Raw genomic sequence first — 22,365 nt, 5'->3', positions numbered from 1 at the left:
CTTCAATTAATTGTGATTACCTATATCTGTGAGAATGGAGGATTTCTTAGGGTTACTTCTAGTCATATATCCATCCCTAGAATGGATGGGTGTTAGGCTATGGGTTCCTCCTGCTGCATTGGACTTTAAGCATTAGTTTCCTTATAGTTCATTGGTCTTTGGTTCTTTCACAAAGAGCAACAGGCAGGCAACTAGATTCCTGCCTGTTCCTGCTCACCAATCTTTTGTGCAAAACCCGCAAGGATTTTCCAACTTTCATGTGTATTCCTTTGTGGAGGAAAACAGTTATGATGGAGCCATTCCTTCAGGCAGGGACTCTGGGGTTCAAGTATTGCCCACGTCTAAAACCTTTTCTTAAAATAACCACAAGGAGAAGAAATATAGAATCCTATGATTCTATAGGAGGGCTCTGATGGTGTTTCCTGCTTGGCAGGGGGTTGGACTCGATGGCCCTTGTGGTCTCTTCCAACTCTATGATTCTATGAAAGCCCGCTTGCTCAGATTGGCTTTAGGCTGTATTTTATTTTCACATGTCTTTCACAATTTGTTCCTTCCCTTCTGCCACCCCACCCCCATGTCAACTATGAGGGATACATACTTAACAAGATTTATCATTAAAATGGAAAGCTGCCTCCCTTTATCCATCCCAGTCCAAATTCTGGCCTGCTAGCTACGGATGCAGTCTACAACAAAATGGTACCCATAGGTGAACAATAAAACGAATAGATGTTTTGAGGCTACCTCTGATAAACAGCACCTCTGTGGTAAACTGCACTCTGCCCCTACCCTCCCTTCCTCACCCCAGCTAAATGAATATTGTTGTCGTTCTAACATGGTGTCCATGGCCACAAACTAACATTTCAATTCTTGTCCCTTCCCCACCCCCTTCCCCATCTCCCCCTTCCGTTGCCTGCCTACGTATTCGTCCCATCTCCCTGCTCTGTCTCTTTTTTGGCCTTCTTTTGTCTCCTCCGCTTCCTTTCGCAATCACTCCTTCCCTTCGTCCAGTAAACCTGTAGAAACCAGCTCATCTCGTGCTCTGTTTTTGTCCAACGGACCTTTTGCCTCAGGCCTGGCCAATGCTGCTTGTTTCTGATAGAAATTTTTCCTAACTTAGTTCCCACTCTTGTCTCTTTCTCTCTATCTCACTTTCTTTTGCACTTTCTTTCTGTCTCGCAATCCTTTGAGAAGAAAATGTTTGGTTCTCCCCCTCCCCAACCCCACAACCCCAACACACCTTCCTTTTCCTCCCTCCTCCTTCTTCTTTTCCCTGAATCTTGCTTTTCTTTCTAGGCCGCTAGATCAACCAAGGACCCTAACACGATGAATGAGACTTCAAGCCCAGTCTCAGAAAAGCCTACTTCAAGCAGGACCTCCATCCCAGTACTGACTTCCTTTGGGTCACGGAACTCCTCCATTTCATTCTAAAAGCTCCTCTGCCAACTTCTCCTTTGGTTGTTTTCCTAACCTACTGCTACTGGGGGACTGGGGAGTGCTTGCTGTCTCTCTTTGTGATTTCCTCCTCCCCAGGTCTCACTGAGGCACCTAGAAAAGTCCCTCCCCTCAGGCGTTTTAAAATGTTCCTTCAAAAATGGCCGCCCTGCGGTTCTCATTTCCTCCTACAAAATGGCCAGCCTTGGGACTTGGTTCTTGCTCCCCACAGGGCCGCCTACCAATATCCAGAATGGCCAATTTAGTTTGCTCTCTTGTCTTCTTCCCCCAAATTGGCCAACCTATTTATTCTTTTCCTCCCCTCTTGCTACAATATGGCTGCCCATCTGTTTTCTGTTTCCCCTCAGATCTCCCAACCCCTTCCTTTGCCCCACTCCCCATCCATCCCAAACTTAACTTTTCTACTCTGGCAACAACTTAGCGTTGTTCATGTATAAAGAACAATTAAGAATTATTTTTATTTATATTTTTGCCAGTTGCCGCAGCCTGCAAGCAACGACGACACTGCTCAGTGCCAGTCTTCGTTATTCCTTTATGAGGGGGTGGGAGAAAGGGGGCAGAATCACTACAGAGGCTTATAAAAGGGGAGGGGAGCAACCAATTTCTGAAGATGCCTCAGAACCCCATGGACATTTGCTGCTATTCAACTTTCCTTACATTTAAGAAGAGAGAGAAAAAAAGTTGTAATTAATTGATTAACGTGGATCCTTGTAGGTGTGTGCTGAGTCATTCATGAATCAATGGTGTTTTGACTTTGGGACATGTGTATGCTTCCATTTTGTGGGATTCTGTTGTTTACTTGCTGTATCAAAGACTGTTCTGGAAAGTGGGGCGGAACTTGTGTGTGTGCGTGCGCATCGCAAACCGAAATATCTGTGTGTGGTGTTGTGTATTTTTTTTCTTTCTTTCTTCCAAGCCATTGGATTAAATTTGGAAGAAAAGAAAAGACTTGGGGGGGGGAGCACTGAATTTTGAGCCTGTAATAATGCTCCCCCTGCCCCCTCACAATCTTCTCAACCATGCAGAAGCAACGTACTGTTAAGAAAGGGGAAAGGAGACTGTTATAAGAAGGGGCACAGAGCCAAAGCAGGCAGCAGAACGATGTTGAGAACAGGGTCCGGAAAGAGAAAAGTCCAGCTTCCTATGGAATTAATCAACATAATGTAGCACTTTAAATGTCCGTTGAGTTACTATATATGTGAGATGGGGGGGATGAGCCCTCAAAACGTGTGGAATACCAAATAGAGGAGGCAGGTTTCAGGGAGACCATGGTGTCAGGGTATCAAAGAAACTGGGCGGTGAAGGAGAGTTTGGGGAGAATTTGGAGAAGGCTGAAGGAGGTGAAATTAGGCCCTTTTCTAAGCATGAGGTTTTGGTGGGCAAAAGACAGTGGAGGCAGGTGAACAGGCAACTCTCCTTTGCTCAGTTCCTGCAAAGGTTCCTCCTAGGATGGACTATGGAGCCTTGCTGGAAAAAGAAAAGCACTGCGTAGCCAGGATGGCTGGCATGGGCAGAAATTACACCCAACCGCCTGTGGAGCTTTTTCCAGGCCAGGAGAAAAGGATGGCAGGGCTGTAGAGCGAAATAAAGGACTGTTGGGAAAGTCCTTTGTTTCAGTGGGGTTTGCACAGGAGAATTCCCCATTGGATAGTGCCCCTAAATAAGACTGGCACAGAGGGGGTTCTTTAGAAGGCTTAGTCCTGCCGATGGGGTGATTGGCCACGAAGCTCAAGTTTATACCTCTGGGGACCTTTCTCTTGGGCTTGGAAAGTGGGGATAAACAGCTTTGAGCGAAAGGTTCGGTGGGTTATTAGAGCTGTGTTTATTCTCGATCTGCGAGAGGTGGAAGCTTTTGTTTTTCCCCTGTAAGGTTGCGCGTGGCATTTGGGCTGCGGGAAGCACAGCGAGGAGTTGAAAAAGGATAACGATGACAGCACAAGGAGGGAGATACAAGTGAGGCATGGGGATGTGGGGGGAGGAAAGGATGTCGTATGTCAACAGCTGAGTCGCAAAGGCAGAACGTGAAACACTGTCGGGGCCAGCGAGAAAGACGGGGAGAGTTTGTAGCCGTAGAGGCTTTCTTCAGCTAAAAGTACAATACGTAGGTGTGTGTTCGGAATGGCAGTCCGGGGTGGGAGGATGTTCCTTGCAAGGTCATCCTGCACAAGAGTCATTGAATGAACAGGAAACACCCTTCGCCAGCTTGGTGGCCATCCGATGTATTGCACTACAACTCCCATCAGCCCCAGCCAGTGCGTGCCGATGGGAGTTGTATTCCAAAACAGCCGCAGCTCGCCAGGTTGGAGCAGGTTGGTTGGCCTAAAACGTTAAGCACAGGCAGAAAATGAAGAAATATATTAATGTGGCATGGGTGCACATGTGAAAACGTGCCTCTACATGTATAGCAAAATGGCGTGCTACTGTAAAAAGTGAAAGAAAAGAAATGAGTCTGTATGCAACATAATACAAGATGTAATCACTCCTTGTTTTGTTGACTAGCTCGTCCTTTTTAATTCTATTATTCTCAGAATATTTTGGTGGGGGGGAACGCTGCGGGGAATTGTTTTTTTATGGTTTTTCTTTTTTTCTTTTTCTTTTTTGTAAATCAATCATTTTTGTATAAAGATTTTAAGAGAGCATTTTTTTGAATAACAAAGTTTTAAAAAAAGTCAAAAAAATCAAATATGTAACAACAGACAGCAACAAACAACAGTCCATAAATGCAATTTCTTAGGATTGCAGCAAACAAACATGGAAGAAAAAAAAGCAACCTCTTTACATTTAAGTGAAGTGTCTTAACATTTTATATATTTGTTTTAAGAAATATATTTACATATTATATATATATAATATACGTAATATAAATATATATATATAAATACTGAGGAAAAAAGAAAAGAAAATCCTTGTTGTGTCTAGTATATTTAGGGGGGGAGGAAGAATGGTGTGTGTTTTTTCCCCTGATTAAATTATGTATGTAGCTCTTTGTACTTTTAGAAACTATCAAAGGTGGCTGGGGTGATGATGATGGTACAAAATAGAGCTATAGGCCACGATCCACAGGGAAGCGTTTTGCTCTTGGGCAGCTCCAATCCCGTCTATGGGGCTCACGCCAGAGTCGTTCCCTGCTGGGCTGGGCCTTTCAGAGTTTAGAAACCCTTCCGCAAAGCTAACATTCCATCTCTGGGGCTTGTTATTGTCTGTTTCCGATTGTCTGTTATTTTCATATTCCCTCTCTATGTCCATCACTGGCATGAATGGAGCCGACAGTGTCCCCTATCCCATTGCATCTTTCTTCGTGAGAATTCTCTTGTTTTGCAGCCCTCAGGGACCAAGGCCTGACAGAGCAGGGGAGGGGAGGCAGGGTTTTGAGCCACTGACCAGGGGCTTTAAAGGCATGTCTGCTTCATAACTGGCTTCCCCACCCCAGTAGGGTGGCCTACTCTACACAGTGTTGGGAGGAGTCCTCTACTTACAGGGCAGTTGCATCCAAGTTAGGTTTAAAGGTAAAGAATCCTTGCAAGGGAGAGCGAGCAGGGGCCTAAAAGTTGCCCATCTTCAGTCGCTGCCTGGAGAGGAGAGCGGAGACAGAGCGGGCCACCTGGTCACCGACTTCCCCATCATGGTGAGATGCTTTGCATTTCTATTTGAAATTATAACAGCTGTTTCTAAATTTATATCTACACATGCACATTTTTGTGAAAACCCGTCTCCCCTTTTGCGTGAATGCATTTCCTCCTTTCTGGCAATGTGTGAGTTGCCTTGGCATTGTTGTGTTGGCATTTGCCTCATGGGTTTAAAGGCCTTTCCCCTCCCCAGGGAACCCTGTTCTGTGAGACAGGGTAGGGATCTTTCATGCAGAATTCTTAGCAGCTCAGCAAACTATCTTTTATAGGATTTTGGGGAGGACTCCATGGCAGTTAAAGAGGTAGAAAAAAGTGTGTAGAATTGCCCTTACAATGTCTGTTCTGTGAGGCTTCAGAAGAGAAGGGATGCTTGTTTAAGGCACACACAGAGACATGATTCTGGAGTAAGACCAATTTCCAAATAGCTATGCACTCACATAATAAGGAGTAGCTTGAGGTGGCCAAACACCTCTTAGGCAGACTTCCTCAATCTGGTTCTCGCCAGATATTTCAGACTGCACCTTCCAACACAGCCTGGGGCTGGTGGAAGTTGTAGTCCAAAATGTCTGGAGAGTGGCATATGAAGGGGAGGAAGTAAACAGCCATTTCATCTGCAGAACAGGTACACGGGGTCAGAATCCAAGGGACTGGGAGAAAAACGATCAATCGCTTTAGTTCAAAACTGGAGATACACTTCACAACCAGGGATGCATTGGAGGCAATGCTAGTTCTGCAGAGTTGCAAAATCTAAAGCACAGGGTTTTAGAGCACAGACGGTACTTTAGGGTTGAGAGCCTTTACAGCATAGGATCACTCAGACTCTGCTACAGTTAATCTGGATTAAGAGTTATCATCTGCCGGCTCTGGTTTATTTACTCACACTCAATAATGTGGATGTAGAAACCCCGGTTAACCCATCAGCATGCACTGGAAGGAGAGGGAAATTCAGCATTTTCTCTGCTCACTTAACCACAGCTGCTGTGACTAAGGGATGAGTGGATTTCCCCTCATTTCAGTCCGTTCTTGCTCCACGGGCTCTCTGCACTCCTGCCTTCTGCTCCACCTCTCTTCAGATTTAATCTGGAGAATTCTGTAATTTATTTTGGGCGGTACATGCGCAGCTTGCTGCTGGGAATTCCTTTTTGTGTTTTTAGTCAATGCACATAATCACCAGGACACAAGGAAAATCAGACTCAGACTGAAAGTGATGGGGAGCCAATACAGCCCTCATCTGCTATGTCTACACACATGGTCCTAGCATGAATCAAAATCCCTACCCAGCACATGCTTAAGTGCTGAGTGAGAGTGAGTACTAAAGGGTAGGAAAAAAATACAAAACTTTGTTAATGAGTACCCAATTTACAGGGGAACAGTGGGAAATGTTCCCCCACATTTTGCCCACGATACACAGAGGCTGTAACTGTCCAGTTGATGTTAAGTGTTAGCATTTGTTAGATCCCTGCTCTGTTGATGTGGAAAAGGGAGAGAGAATGCTGTTTTTCTGGTAATAGCTTTTACAGTCATTCTGAATGCACTGTTTTCACCTTCTTTAGCCTTACCAGGTCTTGGATTATCTGATGATGCAGCCTTGCCAAAGCTCAGTTGGGGCTGCACTTGATCACAAAGGGGTTGTATCCAGCAAAGTTATCACGTTAACGCAGGTGTGGGGAATCTCCCCACCCCCCCGCAATGTTACTGAACCCCAGCTCCTATCAACCCAGGCTATGGGAGTTGGAGTTTAGCAATGTGTGGGGAAACCAAATGTTCCCATTAACTCCACTAGCACAAGAACAACTGATTGTTCAATTGGGCTTCCTCTCCCCCTCTTCCAGTGCCTCCCCCCACAAATCTGTTCTGGAGTTTTCCCCGACCCTCTGGAGCAGATTGGGGGAGGAGCTTAGGGGATATTCAGGGAGAAGAGAGGGAGAGGAAATCACGCTGGACTGGTGGGAGTCCTTCCACTAACGGGATGACTTTGTTGGGCACAACCCTAGGATCCATGCAGACCTTCTTGGAGAATCCATTGTTTTGTCCTCTGAGCAAGGGAAGATGCATGTTGCTATGCCTTTGCGCGTAGTGATGTGCAGACTACCATATGCAGGGAATGGCGCATACATGGGCACGGGCTAGCCTTATCGCGTGGTAAGGTGCAGTGATAGCCTTTTGTCCCTAATAAAAGTAGCAGTGAGAGACAGACAGAGCACCATTAAAGTGAAGAGGTGCTATCCTGCTCATTTGAAGCAAGCCTTGTGCAGGGGAATGCTTTCCCACTTTGATGAATATTTGGAGGGGGCGGCGGGAAATCGTTTTGATTTTCTGCCTTATCAGCAAAAAGTGTTTTGCATCACCCTAGGCTTGCAACATGGACACACTGTCACAAATCAAAGACCAATGAAAAATAGGACAAAAAAGGGACGATGTAAGGGAGACAGTGGTTTCATGAAACCATTCCCTTTTAAGTTCCATCCATTTTCCTTGTCTGAAGCACATTTGTCCTTTCATTGTGTGTTGCTGCACTTGGGAGTGTGTGAGTGTGAGTGTCACTGTCATGGCATCATCCAACTGCTGTGTGAGCAACGATTGTGCCACAATTTTTATTTTTTGAAAAAGGTTTTGAACTTTTTTTTTCCCCAAATGCGTAAATTATAAAGCACCAAACTATGCATGTATTATTGAGTGAGTGAGTGAGTGAGTGTGTCTGTGTGTGTTTTGGGGGGGAAAACAATCACCACTGCATGCCACGAGCCTCGCTTTACTTGTCTGGTTGTTATTTTCAGATTTTTTTTTTTAAGAAAAAATAATAAGAAAGGGTTTTTTAATATATATATATATATAAAATAATAAAAATAAAAAAGAGAGCGAAACCTTTAGGCACTGTGTAGGGAGGACTGATGATGATGTTGTGTGTCTCTTCGCATGGATTTTATTGTGAACTGATTTTTTTAAAAGAAAACAAAAACCAACGCTATAAATGACACCACACCAAAACTGGTTATAAAAGAAAGCAACAGTTCTAAAAAAAATCTGTAACTTTTGTAAATCTTTTTGCTGCTATCTGTAGGTAGAGTTCTATGTATAAATTCTATGGATGCCATGTTTTCTTCTGTGAACAATGTGATCATTGTTAGTCAAAAATTCCAAATGAAGGTTGCTTTTTTTAATTTCCCCCTTTTTTTGTTTTGTTTCCTATCAGAGTGTCTGACTTTAATAAAATACTCTCTCCCCCCCCCTTCCCGTGACACTTCTTTTCTTAAAGCTTTGTTTCAAAACCATTCTTTAAAAAGCAAACTCGGCAGATATTCCATTGTGCTGTTTGGTATTTGTGGGGCAATGTGTGTACTCAAGGACGGTCTGGGATCACCAACATGGCGCCTGTCATCACAATGACTCACTTGAGATGTTCTCCTGGTGCCCTCAAAGCCTCTGAGCCCGCCCCCCAGTCCCCCTCTGTCATGAGGTTGGTTACCCCTTTCTCCCTTGAAAAGAGCATAAAGCTGATGGAGGATATTGGAAAAATGCTCTTTCCGTTCTATGTACTTTTCAAGTCTTGGGTCAATTCTGCTGGAGACGATTCTATTCTACAAAAATATTGAGAAAAGCAAAGTGTTTCTGTGTGGGTGGCACATGCCCTCTCCATCTCTGGGTTGAAATGCTGAAGGAAGGAGTGATGTGACCCGAGAGGGTGGCACCTAAATTTATTCAGAACAAGCTGCAGTGAAATTAACAGACTGTGAGAAAGAGCTCTTCTCCCCACTCCCTATGCAGTCTCTGTATACTTGTGTAGCAGGCCAAGTGAAGTATACGGTGTATTCTAGAGCAGGGGTGGACAAAATCAGGCCCTGGAGGTGAGAGCCAGTGTGGTGGTGTGGTTAAGAGCGATTGACTTGTAATCTGGTGAACCGGGTTCGCTTCCCCGCTCCTCCACATGCAGCTGCTGGGTGACCTTGGGCTAGTCACACTTCTCTGAAGTCTCTCAGCCTCACTCACCTCACAGAGTGTTTGTTGTGGGGGAGGAAGGGAAAGGAGAATGTTAGCCGCTTTGAGACTCCTTCGGGTAGTGATAAAGCGGGATATCAAATCCAAACTCTTCTTCTTCTTCTGGTGGGTTAAATGCAGCCCCACAGGCTTTTCTCAGCAGCCTTCCTAGAGTGTTTTTGCTGGTATATCTTGCATACCTAGATGATGATGGCGTGTTTGTGTAGATACACATGCATCTTGTTCTTTGCACGGCTGGAATGCAGCCTAGTCTCCAAAGGAAAGTCACATCTGCCTCTTCATCTGCTTTCTGTCTCTAGCCCCACCTACTGGGGACATGTGGCCCTCATAAGGTTGCTTATGAATGAATGTGGCTCTCAGGCCAAAAAGGGCCTTCAGGTTATGGTTCTTTGTTTTGGAAAAAAGAAAGAAAGTGAGCAAACATTCTCTGAATAAGCCAGTTTATTTCCAATATGTATATCACTGTAAATCTGAGGAGATCCTCAAAGCAGAGTTTGGGTTTCTTCAGTTGTTTCGTTTGACCATATATATATGTCTGACATTGTACAACACAGTGAAGGTGGGAAGAGGGACAAACCATGCAGGCAGGCAGGTGCTTTAAAAAAAAAAATCAACACTGTCAATATAACTGGGTTTTTAAAAGGAGCAAAACAAAACAGTCTTCATTTAAAAAAAAATCCTTATAAACTCTTTTATCATATGTTACACATTTAAAGGTTATTTACAAAATAAAGTGAAAAATAAAACTTTACAGCAAATATTTGCATAAAAGAACAATGCATAACAGTGTAGCAAATAGTTTAGCTTTGCTAAGTTTTAAATTCCACATCTCCACACACCCCTTTTCAAGGCCTCAATGGAATGGCTGTAAGATGTGCATTAGAAAATGCGGAGTGTGGAGCACACAGCACATTTGTGGCTAATTCAATTGTATCACAAATTATAGGCATTTCCATTTTTTGGTGTTTTGTGTTACAGTTGTTTTATGTCCCTATCAGCATGAACAACATTTCTGTCCTTTTAAGTCTTTTTTGGAATTTGTCTTATGAAAAATCCCCCTTTGTTGAAACCCCGCAGAATCCATTAGCATGTCAGTGCGCTGGAGGGCGCAGGCGCTAATAATCGCCACTCGCTTCCAATTGCAGAAACGAATCCGCAATCTGACAGAGCTTGAGCCTATATAAACCTTCACATTTCAAGCAAAAGTGGTCATCAATGTGCCTGATGAGTTTGACGTTCTAAAACTCCTATAGACATTTCAAAGCAGTCAGGTATATAATTTTTTTATACTCTGCATTTACCAGACACTTGAGGCCAACACTGCAACCACTGCCAGACCAAAAGGACACTACGACGCATGGATAAAATCTCCAGTTGTGACAGTCTCTCTGCTCTAGTACAGAGAATTCTATGGTTTTCAAAACAAGAGTCCATTCCCAATGAGAGGGAAACTACAAATGTAAGAATTCCAGCAGCGTTCCATTTCCAGATTCAAGCCTGCCACTCTCAGCACGCCACATCTCATTTAGGATTACAGCTAGGGTTGCAGCCTAATTCTACCCAAAATGGAACTAGGGGTATGCGATTTTGGTGGAATCAATTTGCTAAATTTGAGCAGAAAGCGTACAGGAACCTGCATGGCTTCTGCTAGTCCCCTCTATACTCTGGTGCACATTTTTAACATTAGCTAGCCCCCAGATGCCCTTGTGAACTCTGAGTTGTGCTGCATCATGGACTATGTAGTACATGTAGCTGCTGCATACATGGCATGGGAAGTGAATAATGCAGAGGACAGCAGGCCTGGAAGCACAAGGATGGTGAACTGGGATCCTACAGGCCAGATATTTCGAGTCCTGGTGTCAAGGTAAACAGCACAATTCATGGTGGAATTCCACCAGGTTTTGCCTGTGCTTCTCTACAATCACTACATTCTCAGAAGTAATTATAAGGGTGGTTATGAAGGTACATAACATAAAGCACTTTGGACACTAAAAAACTAGATTTTTAAATAATCATTGTTGGTGATTACCAAGCCATCTGTGCCTTGAACCTCTCACCAAAGTATTTGCAACTATGACACATTGAGAATTTGCACACTGCTAGCCCTTACAGGTCAGATTCCTCTCACACATGCATAGCCAGCACTTAATTTCTGATCCAAACACTGGGTAACTCAAAAGCTGCAGCTGTGAATCGGCTCCACGCAAACACCCTTGGATTGACGCCTGGCAACTTGTTCCACAATGGCTCATTGGTACACACATCACCACCTTAATGTTGCACTCATTAAAACATGAATATGCATGAACTAGCCTACACTTGAGAGCTAAAGTGAAGACTTGGGAGAGCAGAGTTGAAATCCCCACTCAGCCCAAACAGCTTGCTGGGTAAACTTGGGCCAGTTACTGGCCTGGTTCAGACATGCTGCCTTCCCTCCCCTCTGCATAGGCTTCCGTTTCTCATCATGATTTGTTAACTGATGAGCAGCACCAGTCCCTGGCTCTGGTGTTAACAATGAACCTTGGCTCAATGCAAGTCAGGAATGAAGCGCTAAAGCCAGTGTGAAAGAGGAGGAAGAGCCCGTCGAGGGAGCAGTGCTTAGTCCATGGTTTATGAAGCCTGGCAAGATCATCTGAAGCAAGCTAACCTACCTCACAAGGCTGCTGTGTGAATAAGCGGGGATAGGAATGACACACGCCGCCCTGAGTTCATCACAGGCAGGGCAAGATAAAGCTCTCATAGCAAACTTCAAGGTCACTTTGCCTGCAGACATATGCAAGCAGCAAGAAGTTGCTATGGAGACTAGAAACATCTTCAGTGATAGCAATGTTTGCCTTTCGTTCTGCGGAGATGAGGATGGCTTTCTAAATGTCACCTCCAAATGATGAAATCCAGCATTTGCCACTTTCCAACACATTTGAATGCTGCCTTGCCCTCTAAAGGAGCTCAATATAGCAGTTAAGCCTGCTAACACCACTGGCAAGTAGGTTAGGCTGGCATGCAGCAATCTGCTCAAAACCCACCCACTGAACTTCATGGGCGCTGGAAATGGTGCTTCCAGGAAAACTGCTGAAACAAAAGCACTTTGCTTGAATGTGGTTAACTACTGATATGACCAGATACTTTTGCTATAGCTTGGGTGCAACAGGGGAAAGCCACTACCTCAGTGAGGCTATTTTCTGACTATGCAGCTTTTTTCTGCAGAAGCAGCTCCTACACTTCACCATAGAGCATTCACATATTAAAATAGCACCTTGCCTATTTATTTGTTAAAGAGCCGCTCCGGTTTCTCTCACATGCCATATGGACAAATGAGATTCTACAAAGGTCAGGGGCTAGAAGGAACATTTTACACCACAAGGTGAAAGCAAATCTGTAAGAGGCCTCTCATCTCGAAGGAAATGCAATAAAATAAAATAAAAATGGGCAGGAAGGATGAGTATCTGCCCTAACAGAGAAACGAGTGGCACCCTTGGTTAACTTCTGTCCCAACATACTGAGAAAACTAAGGAGGGAAAGACATTGCTAAGAAGAAATGTAGCACCAGCAAAAATCAAAGTTTGTGTGGATTTTGGAGGGCAACTGCATAGCACAAGATGGTAGGATTATGGCATTTCAGCTGTTGCTGGAACGAAGGCTGGAATGGAATCCCAACATATGTTATCATGGGAATCTGTAACAGCAAATTTAAGGAATCTCTCAGACTCTCTTACTGGCATACCTGCACAGGGCACTGGAGGGAGGGAACCAGCTGTGCTTGTCCTCCGTACCTAATGTCCATCCTTCTCACCCACAATACAACTCACACAAGGCCCACACTCAGCCTATCACTTGCCTCTCTGCACTGCAGATTTGGGGCGGGGGGCTGTCACGGTAGATTTGAGTGTGAGCAGAACAATCTACATAGAAAGGATTTATGTTAGAAATCCTCCCCATAGGCAGCAAGTGGGTGCTCCACATCCTCTTTAGCACCAAGAGTTACTGGGAAATGTTACACAGGCATAAAAGCAGCCAGGCAACTTCCCATTTGCACTAACGGTCTTTATCCTCTACTCTCCAAACAACTGCATCCCTGAACTGTACCCAACACAGGTAGGACTTGGCTGATCCAGAAGCCACTGTCTTTTTCCTCGTGGTTTGTACAAATTGTCACAAGAGCGGCAAGGAGTCGGGCAGAGACACAGGTAGGCCCTCAAGACTTTCCCCCCCACCCACGTTCTCAGTGGCCGAGGGAGAGCTAAGTTGTATAAAGGTTCACAAACGCCGACAGCGCAAGGCAGCATCCTCTAAGGCTTCAGGCAGCATGAACCCGTAGGTAAGAAGGGCAAAGGACAGGTCTAATCCCAAAGGTGAACCCAGATGTTCCACAGGTTCCTTCTGATTCTTACTTTTTTGCCAGGAGGGGTTGCCATGGGAGCCTGTTGCGGTAAAAAAAACACCCAAAAGACCATGAGTTTTCTGGCACCTTGAAGACTAGCAGTGAATTGGTTGGCCTTTCAGAAACCACAGGACTCCTTGTGGCTTCTGTGGTGTGGGGGGAAACGGGACGGTGCCACTTATAGCAGGAGGAGAGCAGCGTGGAAAATGCCTCTAGAAAGGGTGTTTCTGGCTCTGTCGTTTTTGGTTTCTCCACGGGCAACTTCCAAGTACAGGGCCAAGTCCACCCCATGCCCACAGGGCACAAGTGCTGCAACTGAAGGGGGTCCAGCCAAATCTGCAGGCGTGTTGCAAAGGCCAAGCCAAGGGAGGTGGGAAACTGGGGAGCTGGTTGCCCACCTGCTCATCTTGGGAGAAGGCACAGAGGGAGCAGTGGGGTGGCTTGCTTTCTTTCTTTTAAAGGGACCTATTCAGAGCCCCCACAAGATTGAGACATTCTTGTGCCCTGGGAAGGAGGACTTGGAGGCAGAATGGCATTGGAGCAGGGGCTTGATCAGCGGCAGAACTTTGGCAGTGGTCAAGGGGAAGAATGAGCTGGTCTCCATGAGCATTTCTGATCTGACTTCCCAAGAGCTTCCTCGGAAAAGAGACAAAATGTGGGGCGGCCAGCAAGGCAGAGATGGGCAGGGAGAGGCTCCTGCTCAACAACCCTCCACCTGGCTTCTCCTTCACACACATGCCCTGAAAGCCAACCTGCAGACCAGCACCCTGGAGCCAGAGAAGCTTTTCCAAGCAGGAATGGGGGCTGGCCACCCCCCCATTGCCCCAGGTAGCCTCCCAGCAGCAAAACCAAGGCAAGAGCTTCCTATGGGCTGGCCAAAGAGCCCCTTCCCTCGTTTCACCCGCCTCTCCTTCCTTTTCTCCAACTGCCGCCCTGGGGAGGGGAGGGGAATAAATAAATTCACAAGTCACGAAACAGGAGAGTCATTAAATTAAGACCAGGGGGAAGGGGGTCAGAAAGCGAGGCTGGGGCAGGGAAGAGACTCTTGCTCCACTGACGTTTGAGGCTGCTGGCGTGGCCAAGCCGGGTTCCTCCCCTGCCGCTCCAACCAGGGGCTTCCCCCGCCTGCCTCCTAGAGGCACTGGTGGAAGCGCAAGGAAGCTGTGCGCCGGGGAGCCGAGCGCCCTTCAGAGCCGGCCTTGTGGCGCTGCTGCTCACCACCGGGAGCAACCGCACTCCCCAGCGCAGACGAGGAAGGCCGAGCTTTCGTCGACTCCAGGCTGGAGAGCCCCGAGTCTTTGTTGTCCCGGAGGGGAGCTCTGCTGGTGGCGTCCAGCGGACGGGCCTCGGAGGCCCCCAAGACATGCTGATCCTCCCACTCGTTGTAGTTGAGGTCCTTGAGGCCGCCGGGCACCACCACCGTGTGGCGCCGCCAGCTGTTCCTCTTGCGCCGAGTCTCGGGCGAGTGCGGCTTGCGCAGCCGCACCGCCAGCATGTCGTCCGACGAGCCGCGGAAGCGCAGGCGCAGCTGCTCCGTGAGGGAAGGCCGGCTGTGGGCCTCAGCGACCCCCGTGGGCTGCAGCGACTCCTGACTCCCCGGCGAGCTGGAGCTGGGGCCTTCCGTGCTGCCTTTGGAGGAGGCCTCGCTGCTGTAGCGGGGCCGCGAGAGCTTGCGCCGCGCCAGGGTGTCGCACTGCATGAGGCGGTGGGAGCTGAAGGAGGCTCGGCTATGGAACGCTTTGTCGGCTGCGGCAGCTCCACCTTCTGCCGCCACCTCCAGCCCGGCTCCTTTCGGGACCATCCCGGCCTGCCCCGGCACAAAACCATTCTCGGTGTCCGTTTCCACGTGGCTAAACTCGCTGCGTTCATCGTCTGCCTCCTCCCCACGGCTCTCTGCTACGGACTGCACCTCGGAGCACAGGCTGCGGTCGATGGTGGACAGCGTGGAGTAACCCGACACAATGGAGCGGGCATCGTGGGCCGGTTCTGGGCTGCCCTGAGGCACCGTCATCTTCCTTTCTTCCAACTCTACTTCGAGCTTCACAGAGCCCTCTGGGCCACTCTGCCCACTGGGCTCTGGACCTCTGCTGCCGCTGCTGCTCCCAAGCTCCTCTGCCTCTCTGGGTTCTTCCTCTGCCCCCACCTCCTCCTCGTCTCTCTTGGCGGCTGGTTTGGTGGCCGACTCGTGCTCAGAGTCGTCATCTGTGCTGCTCCCGAAACGCTTGGCCTCTCTCCGCTTCTTCCTCTTGCGGTTGACAGCTGAGATGAAGGAGATGGCAAGCATCTCTTTGTGATAGTGCTCCTTCCGGGAGCCCCACGAAGCCTGCAGCAAGGGCAAAAGGGGTGGGGAGGGAGGGAGAGAGTTATGCCTGGGGAAAGCTGTCCAAAGCAGAGACAAGATAGAAATGTTCAGGTTCTGTGGTCCCCAAACTCCACCCCCCCCCCATCACTTGAAATTTGCTGGTGGTCTTGGCGGACCACTTAATGGTTTTTCTGCCTTTGGTAGCAACTGCCATGTCCCGTGCCTGATGCTATATTATTTCTAATTCTATTTGCATTTCTTCTTTTACTTCTTACATTGTATGTTATTGTGTTCGGATTTGCACTGCACAGAAATCAAACTGTAATACGATGAAAGAAACAAAAGGGAGAAAAATGCAAGTAAATTAAAAAAACCAATAGAAATATTTAATGGGGACATGCCGTGGACCACTTGAATGAAGACCATGGGCCCTCAGAGCACGGTTAGGAAACCCCTGGGTTACAAGACTGGTCAACCCTGGAATAATAACCCCTTAACTCAATGATCTGTTTACATGCCCTAACAGAGAGCATCATATTCAGTATCATTAATGCAGATTCGCAATTCTCACAAGTGCTTTTACATTTGCCCTGGCAGAAGTATAAAACGGGAAAGTCTGATATCACTGGGAGATGCTACCTGGGTGAGTCACACAACCTATGGGCCAAGAAATGCATGACCTTACCTGTAGATGTGCCCTTGTGTGTATGGTTCTCCCCCCACCTTACAAATTAGTCGAGTGGGGGATTGGATCAGTCATGGGGTGGGGATAGGGGCTTTTGCCTCCAGATATGGCATTGCAAAAAAGGAGGGGTGTCCTGTTGAAAATAATGGAACCCTTCCCCCCCAGTGCAAATTGTGAGTGCAGGGACCCCTTAAGAGGAGCTGAAGCCTCTTTTCCCGCCTCTCCTCCCCAACGGGCAGGTATGACACAGAAAGGAGCCTTACCTTTGATTTAGCTGAGCCACTGTTGGTCGAATCTGTTAACAAACAAAGAGGAAAGAGAGAGAGGAGGATCAGTAAGACATGGGGCAGTGTCGGGAAAGCGGGTGGGTCGTGAGGCTGCCGAGGGGAACACGTCCCCATGGCTTCCCTGCAGCAAAGGTATGTCATGCTCCCGAGTCAGCGCATCAGAGCTAAACCGAAAGGGGCACCCCATAAAAAAGAAGGGATGACTCAGCAGATGCTTCTTCTGTTCTGACTATGGAAGTCTAAAGGCTTCTCTCTCTCTGGACAGTGTAAAAAACAATGCAAAGCAACAAGAGGTGCTATTTTGGCATCCAGGGCTGACTTCACTCACCTTCCCCTAAAGTCTGAATAGTGAGTTCAGCTAATGGCCAGCTATGAAGCCCTCCAAATAGAAACCTAATAAGCCTTTTTTATTTTCTTCATCTTCCTGACAACACAAGAGGAAGCTTCCAAGCCATGCATTTCTGCTGGCAGATCTGGGGGCCTCCGTATTTTGCAGTGAATGTAACTGTGTTTGCTGTGAAACTTCACAGAGCTGCACTTCCCCTTCCTTTGTCTGCTACTGGCTCCGTAAGACACACACTTGTGCGCAGAGCAGTCAGGGACTCCTGAATCTCACTCTTCCCTTCAGCAATCTCATTAGGATCACAGCCTGTACTTTGGTGGGTCAGAGCATTGGCTGTTAATGGCCCAATCACCAATGAGACATGACAAGGTCGTTTGCGCCCCCTGGTGGTGTCCTGGGGAAGGACACTCCCAATACGAAAATCAAATTAAAAGATTAGGTACCCCAAATTCAGGGGCTCTTCCGATAAACATCTAACTAAGGCAAACCATTTTTCTAATATCACATCGCTTCTTGCCAGAGGAAATTGTCTTAAAGTGAGGGACTCTATGCAAATTTCTTTATCCTAGCACATCTCTGAGCAAAACACCAATAATATTTTGGGCCCTTACTAAAAAGTAAGCCAAGACTGAAGAAGGTTTGGGAGCAGGGGGCTCCCTCTTGTTAACTAATAGTCCAGAGAAGGGAAGTTGACCCTGGGTGTTTACAAACATGCCACCTTGGACCACAAGCCACCATTTCATTTTGTCTTATGTTTACTTAAGGAAAATAAAACTAAATGAACTGGTGGCAAAATAAAAGGGGTGGGGAGGGGAGGAAATCAAGAACAAGAACAGATCGAGCACCCCAGAACACGCAGAGTATCCTGAATGAATGAATGGGGGCCTTGTAAGGGTGGGGACCACAATCAGGCACATTTGTTCAAGTGATGGTGACAAGGCTGTCAGGAAGGTTAGTGGAGCAAAGTCAGTGGAATTAGTGAAGTAGAAAGGCAGATTGAGCACAGAGCGGTTAGGGGGAAGGCAGTGGAACATCTGATCAACACCTGACTTGTCGCCAGACACAGCTGCCTGCCTCCTGCTTTATGGGCCCACTAACAACATGGCAGGAAGGCACAGCGTCCTAACATCCAATGCATTTGCACATACATGCGCAGTTAGTCCCAGAAGGGAAAGCGCCACAGTTCCACCCAGAGGAGCAAGACTGAAGCCAGATTCGTAAGGCATGTGACCCATCAAAAGCAAAATGAGCTCATCGGTCAGGTATATGGAGTCCCCCACAGGCCGGCCTGGGACTGTAAAAAGAGGTGGCCAAAGAGGCCACAATATATGACTGGGGGCTGGATTTGGCCTCGTGGATCATAAGGAGTTTATCAGGAGCTCAGTGTTAACAGGATTAGGGACAGGGCTGATCTCCCATCTCCTTGAGCAGCGATTCTGAAACAGGGTCTTGTTTCCCACTCATGGTCAGCAATGTGAGGATGGGTTCTGAAAGCATGACAGGATGCAATGGCGAAAGAAAGAAAAGGAAATGCTCAAGTCGTTCCTCCCCAAAAATTGCGATGGGTGCCGAATTCTGCTGTTCTTTTTTGACCCTCGTCAGGATGTGGAAGAGCAGGTGCCACCAGGGTGGAATCACCTCTGAAATCAGTGGCATCTTGTCTGCTGTGCATGTGGCAAACATGGCAGAGTTCGGAATGCTTCAAAATGCTTCCCCTGCCCCTTCGTACTGAATGTACAGTACAGGTGCACTGGAGTGCAGAAGGAACTGGCGTTTTTAACCAGAAGCTGCTCAAGCAGTAACGCTGAAATGAAACAGAGGCCCACAAACAACCAATGAACCAGATTAATGCCCGGCAGTACAACGAAGGCTGTGTTCATACTGTACATTTAAAGCACATTTTAAATGCCCCTGTAGTTTTCCCCTCACAGGGTTACAACTCCCCACAAGCCTTAAAAAATTTAAAAAGTGCCCAGAATTTTTTTGAGGGAACAGATGTGCTGTTACCGTACAGAGTGTACACAACCAAAGTTTTAAGAGTCAGTGTTTTGGGAATTCTTAGTCCTTTGTCCTAGAGGGGATCTGCCTTAGCTGAAAGTGGGGCTCATACCTTACACCCCACACAGCTGAAGGCGAGCCATGAATAGAGGGTGGTGGGGTTGAGTTTCACAACCAGCCAAAAAAATAAAAGATTTGCGCTTCTGCCTCATTCAGCTATTGCCACGTTCAGAGAGCCACACCTAAGAAAATGGCTGGCAGATGTTGCCCAGATGTTTTAAGGGGTACTTAAATCAAAGTAGTGGCAATGCAGCCCCCCCCCCCCCCCGAAGTTTAACAAAATTAAAAGCCAGGCCAGGCAGATCCAGCAAAGAGGAAGCAGGGGGCAGAGGTGGGTGCTGGCAAACCCCATGGGGCAAGAGCACAGGCAGGAACAATGGCTAGAAAACCACAGAAAATTCGCAGGGGCACGGTACCAGCCAAGCCGTTTGCGCAATAGCTCCCCCGCCTCCACACAGTCACACACAAAATCCGCCACAGCAACGTCAGCGGCAATGAAACCAACAGACAATATAATGGATGGTCACAATGGCCCACTCTTGACAACCAAGGCCTCCTCCCCACCCACAACATGGAATTAGTGGCTGGCAATAACGAGAGTGAGGAAAGGCAGGAAAGTCGCTCTGAGTCTGCCCCCCCCAACCCCAAAGTCCTTGAAAGAGCAAAACCTCTGAAGGTGGGGAAGGAAACATTTCTGGTCTCTAGGCTGCGGCATCCACGTTTTAAGGACAGACACCTTTTGCTTCCCCGTGGAAAAACTGAATACAAAACAGCCAGAGCAATTATTTTCAGGGATCCAATATTAGTTGGTGCAAACATATACGCAGGCATTCAAATCACACAGAACTCTTCATCAGGCAGAGAAGAGAGACAACTTAAATCTTGGGATTTAGACTGTTTGCATGAGCAAGTTATATTATTTTAGACTTGTCTATAATGAGTCGTTATCTTTTGTTCTAGTAAGCTGTATATAAATGCTAACTAAATAAAACAAAATAAAGTTACATATTACTGGAGCTGTTAAAGATAAAAATTAACTACCTTTCCATTCTGGGGGCGGGGGGATGTTCTGCACTTGCTTAGAAAGCTACTGATTTGTTTTGTTTTAAACTATTTTCACAACTGATTTTAAATTGACCCCCCCCCCAATGCTTGGCTTTAAGAAGCAAATCACAGGCCCATGAAGTGGCCCTCATTTTTCACTCCCAACTTTTTAACAGTAAGGAGCTCGACTTCGGATGTCGTGTCTCATCATAGTATACGCCAATGTTGTAGCTCGTCGGCGTGGAAGGACCAATAAGGAACCAGAACCGCTTTCCTGTTTTCCTCAACCTCTCGTAATTACCCAATGGAATTAGTGCATGTACACCAGAGCACAACCACACCGTACCAGCTCAGAGCTCCGGCAGTTCCGCTGGAGTACGGAAGAGGAGGAAGAGGGAAGAGATGGAGAGAGAGAAAGAGAGAGAGAGAAGGAACAGAGTAAGACAGCAAAAAAGGTTAAGGAAGTTTGTAAACAGTAGAAAGAGAGAAAAACAAACAAAATAAAACCCCCACTTAAACAATACCTCCCATCAATATTAGCAACTCCAGCTGGAGTGCAAGAGCCGTTCCCCTCCAGTGCCAAAAATATGGTTTCTCTTCTGCCAACTTAAAAGGCTCTGTTTGCCACTGGCCAAGGGGCGGGGTAGGTGACATTGGCTATGCATGCCTTTTTTCTAAGGACTGTGCTACCAGTTTCACCTTATGCAATCAGCTGATGTGGACATGGTGCCAGTGGCAGGGCGTCAAACCACATGCCCCCTCAACCTCTGTTCCTCCTGGCTTATCAAATCTAGCGGGCGGGGCTGTCTGGCTGGGCCCAGAGTGTGTTCAATGCTTCACTGCATGTGGCGGTGGCCCCTGCTGCACTGAAAAGAGGCAGCAGTGTGACTGCTCCTAAAGAAACTTGTTGGATCGGAACAGCTATCGGTCAGCTGCCAATACCCTCTTTGGGGGGAAGGTGGTGGAGAGTGTCATGGTGGCATTCTTGGAGGGCACCAATTCTTTAGATCCCTTCCTATCTGGGTTCAGGCCTGGCCTCAGAACTGAGCTGGCCTTGCTCACCCTTTTCAGAGGGGGAAGTATGACCTTGTGCCTGCTTCTTAATCTTTCTTTGGCATTGGAGGCCATTGGCCACAGCATCCTCCTGGACCCAATCTGGGAAATGTGAATTGGTGGCACTGTATTACAATGGTTCCAATCAGGGCAGCCTAGAGAGCAGCGTGGGAAGAGTGCCTTTGGCCCCCTGGTGGCTACACTATGGGATGCAACAAGGGGCTCTCCTCTCTAGTGCAATTTAATATCTACATGAAGCCATTGGGAGCAGTCATTCGGCGTTTCTGGGCCAGGTGCCATCAGTATGCTGGAGACACTCAGCTCTATTTCTCCATGACATCTGAATGGGGAGAGGCTGCACAGTCCCTGGGCCACTGCCTGGATGCAGCGGTGAAATGGATGAGGAAAAACAAGCTGAGCTTGAATCCCAGAAAGACGCAGGAACTGTGTATAAGTCGCTCCTACATTCGGGAAATTGGTCAGCTGACTAGCCTGGGATGGGGCTGCACTCCCTGCGAAGGAGCAGGTTGGCAGTTTGAGGGGGCTTCTGGATCCAGCTCTGCCTCAATGGCTACAAGTACCATTTAGCAACTGCGGCTGGTTCGACGGCTACGGCCATTCGTGGATCAGGAAAGCCTTGCCATAGTAGTTTGTGCATTGGTTACTTCAAGATGGGATTACGGTAATGCGGGCAACGCTGTGTGTGTGTGTGTGTGTGTGTGTGTGTGTGTATTTTAATTACATTTTCTGTTCTACAATTTAAAATACTCATTTTACATCTTTAAGATATCAATGGTTTTCCTTCTTCCCTTTCCATGGTTCATTTTACATATCATAAATCCCTGCATATTTTACAAAAACTATACAATTCAGTATTCCATTATTGCTTCCATCAAAACTTTTTACACTTTTATCTTAATGCTGCCAACGTTTTCAGCTGTAAACAATTATTTCCTATATATTCAATAAACGTTTTCCAATCTTCTTTAAACGTATGTTCTTCTTCTTCTCTTATTCTATAGGTTATGTCTGTGAGTTGTGCATATTCTGTCAACATGTTGCCATTCTTCTTTAGCTGGGACCTTTAGCTTGTTTTCCATTTTGGGGCTAGCAATGCAAGGAATGTTGGGCTTCCCTTGCG

The 22,365-nt window shown here is 47.0% G+C and overlaps 2 protein-coding genes across 23 annotated transcripts in view; one reads left to right on the top strand and one right to left on the bottom strand.

The window, feature by feature from the left end:
* SRCIN1 (SRC kinase signaling inhibitor 1) overlaps positions 1 to 7,864 on the top strand; it is a 335,991-nt gene extending 328,127 nt beyond the window's left edge. For all 17 annotated transcript variants that reach the window (XM_080979259.1, XM_080979261.1, XM_080979258.1 and 14 more), the window contains one exon: positions 1,294 to 7,864. In XM_080979259.1, the coding sequence (XP_080835385.1) occupies positions 1,294 to 1,428 (135 nt within the window). In that variant the 3' untranslated portion in view covers positions 1,429 to 7,864. The remainder of the gene's footprint in view (positions 1 to 1,293) is intronic.
* A 1,633-nt stretch (positions 7,865 to 9,497) lies between these two features.
* The window catches only part of ARHGAP23 (Rho GTPase activating protein 23), a 164,851-nt gene continuing 151,983 nt past the window's right edge, over positions 9,498 to 22,365 (bottom strand). For all 6 annotated transcript variants that reach the window (XM_080979247.1, XM_080979244.1, XM_080979246.1 and 3 more), the window contains 2 exons: positions 16,703 to 16,734; positions 9,498 to 15,775 (listed from right to left, as the gene is read on the bottom strand). In XM_080979247.1, the coding sequence (XP_080835373.1) occupies positions 14,585 to 15,775; positions 16,703 to 16,734 (1,223 nt within the window). In that variant the 3' untranslated portion in view covers positions 9,498 to 14,584. The remainder of the gene's footprint in view (positions 15,776 to 16,702; positions 16,735 to 22,365) is intronic.

This window comes from Podarcis pityusensis, assembly GCF_964106645.2.
Source record: "Podarcis pityusensis genome assembly, chromosome: 13".
Lineage (NCBI taxonomy): Eukaryota > Metazoa > Chordata > Lepidosauria > Squamata > Lacertidae > Podarcis > Podarcis pityusensis.
This window is presented reverse-complemented; position numbering and strand designations above follow the sequence as displayed.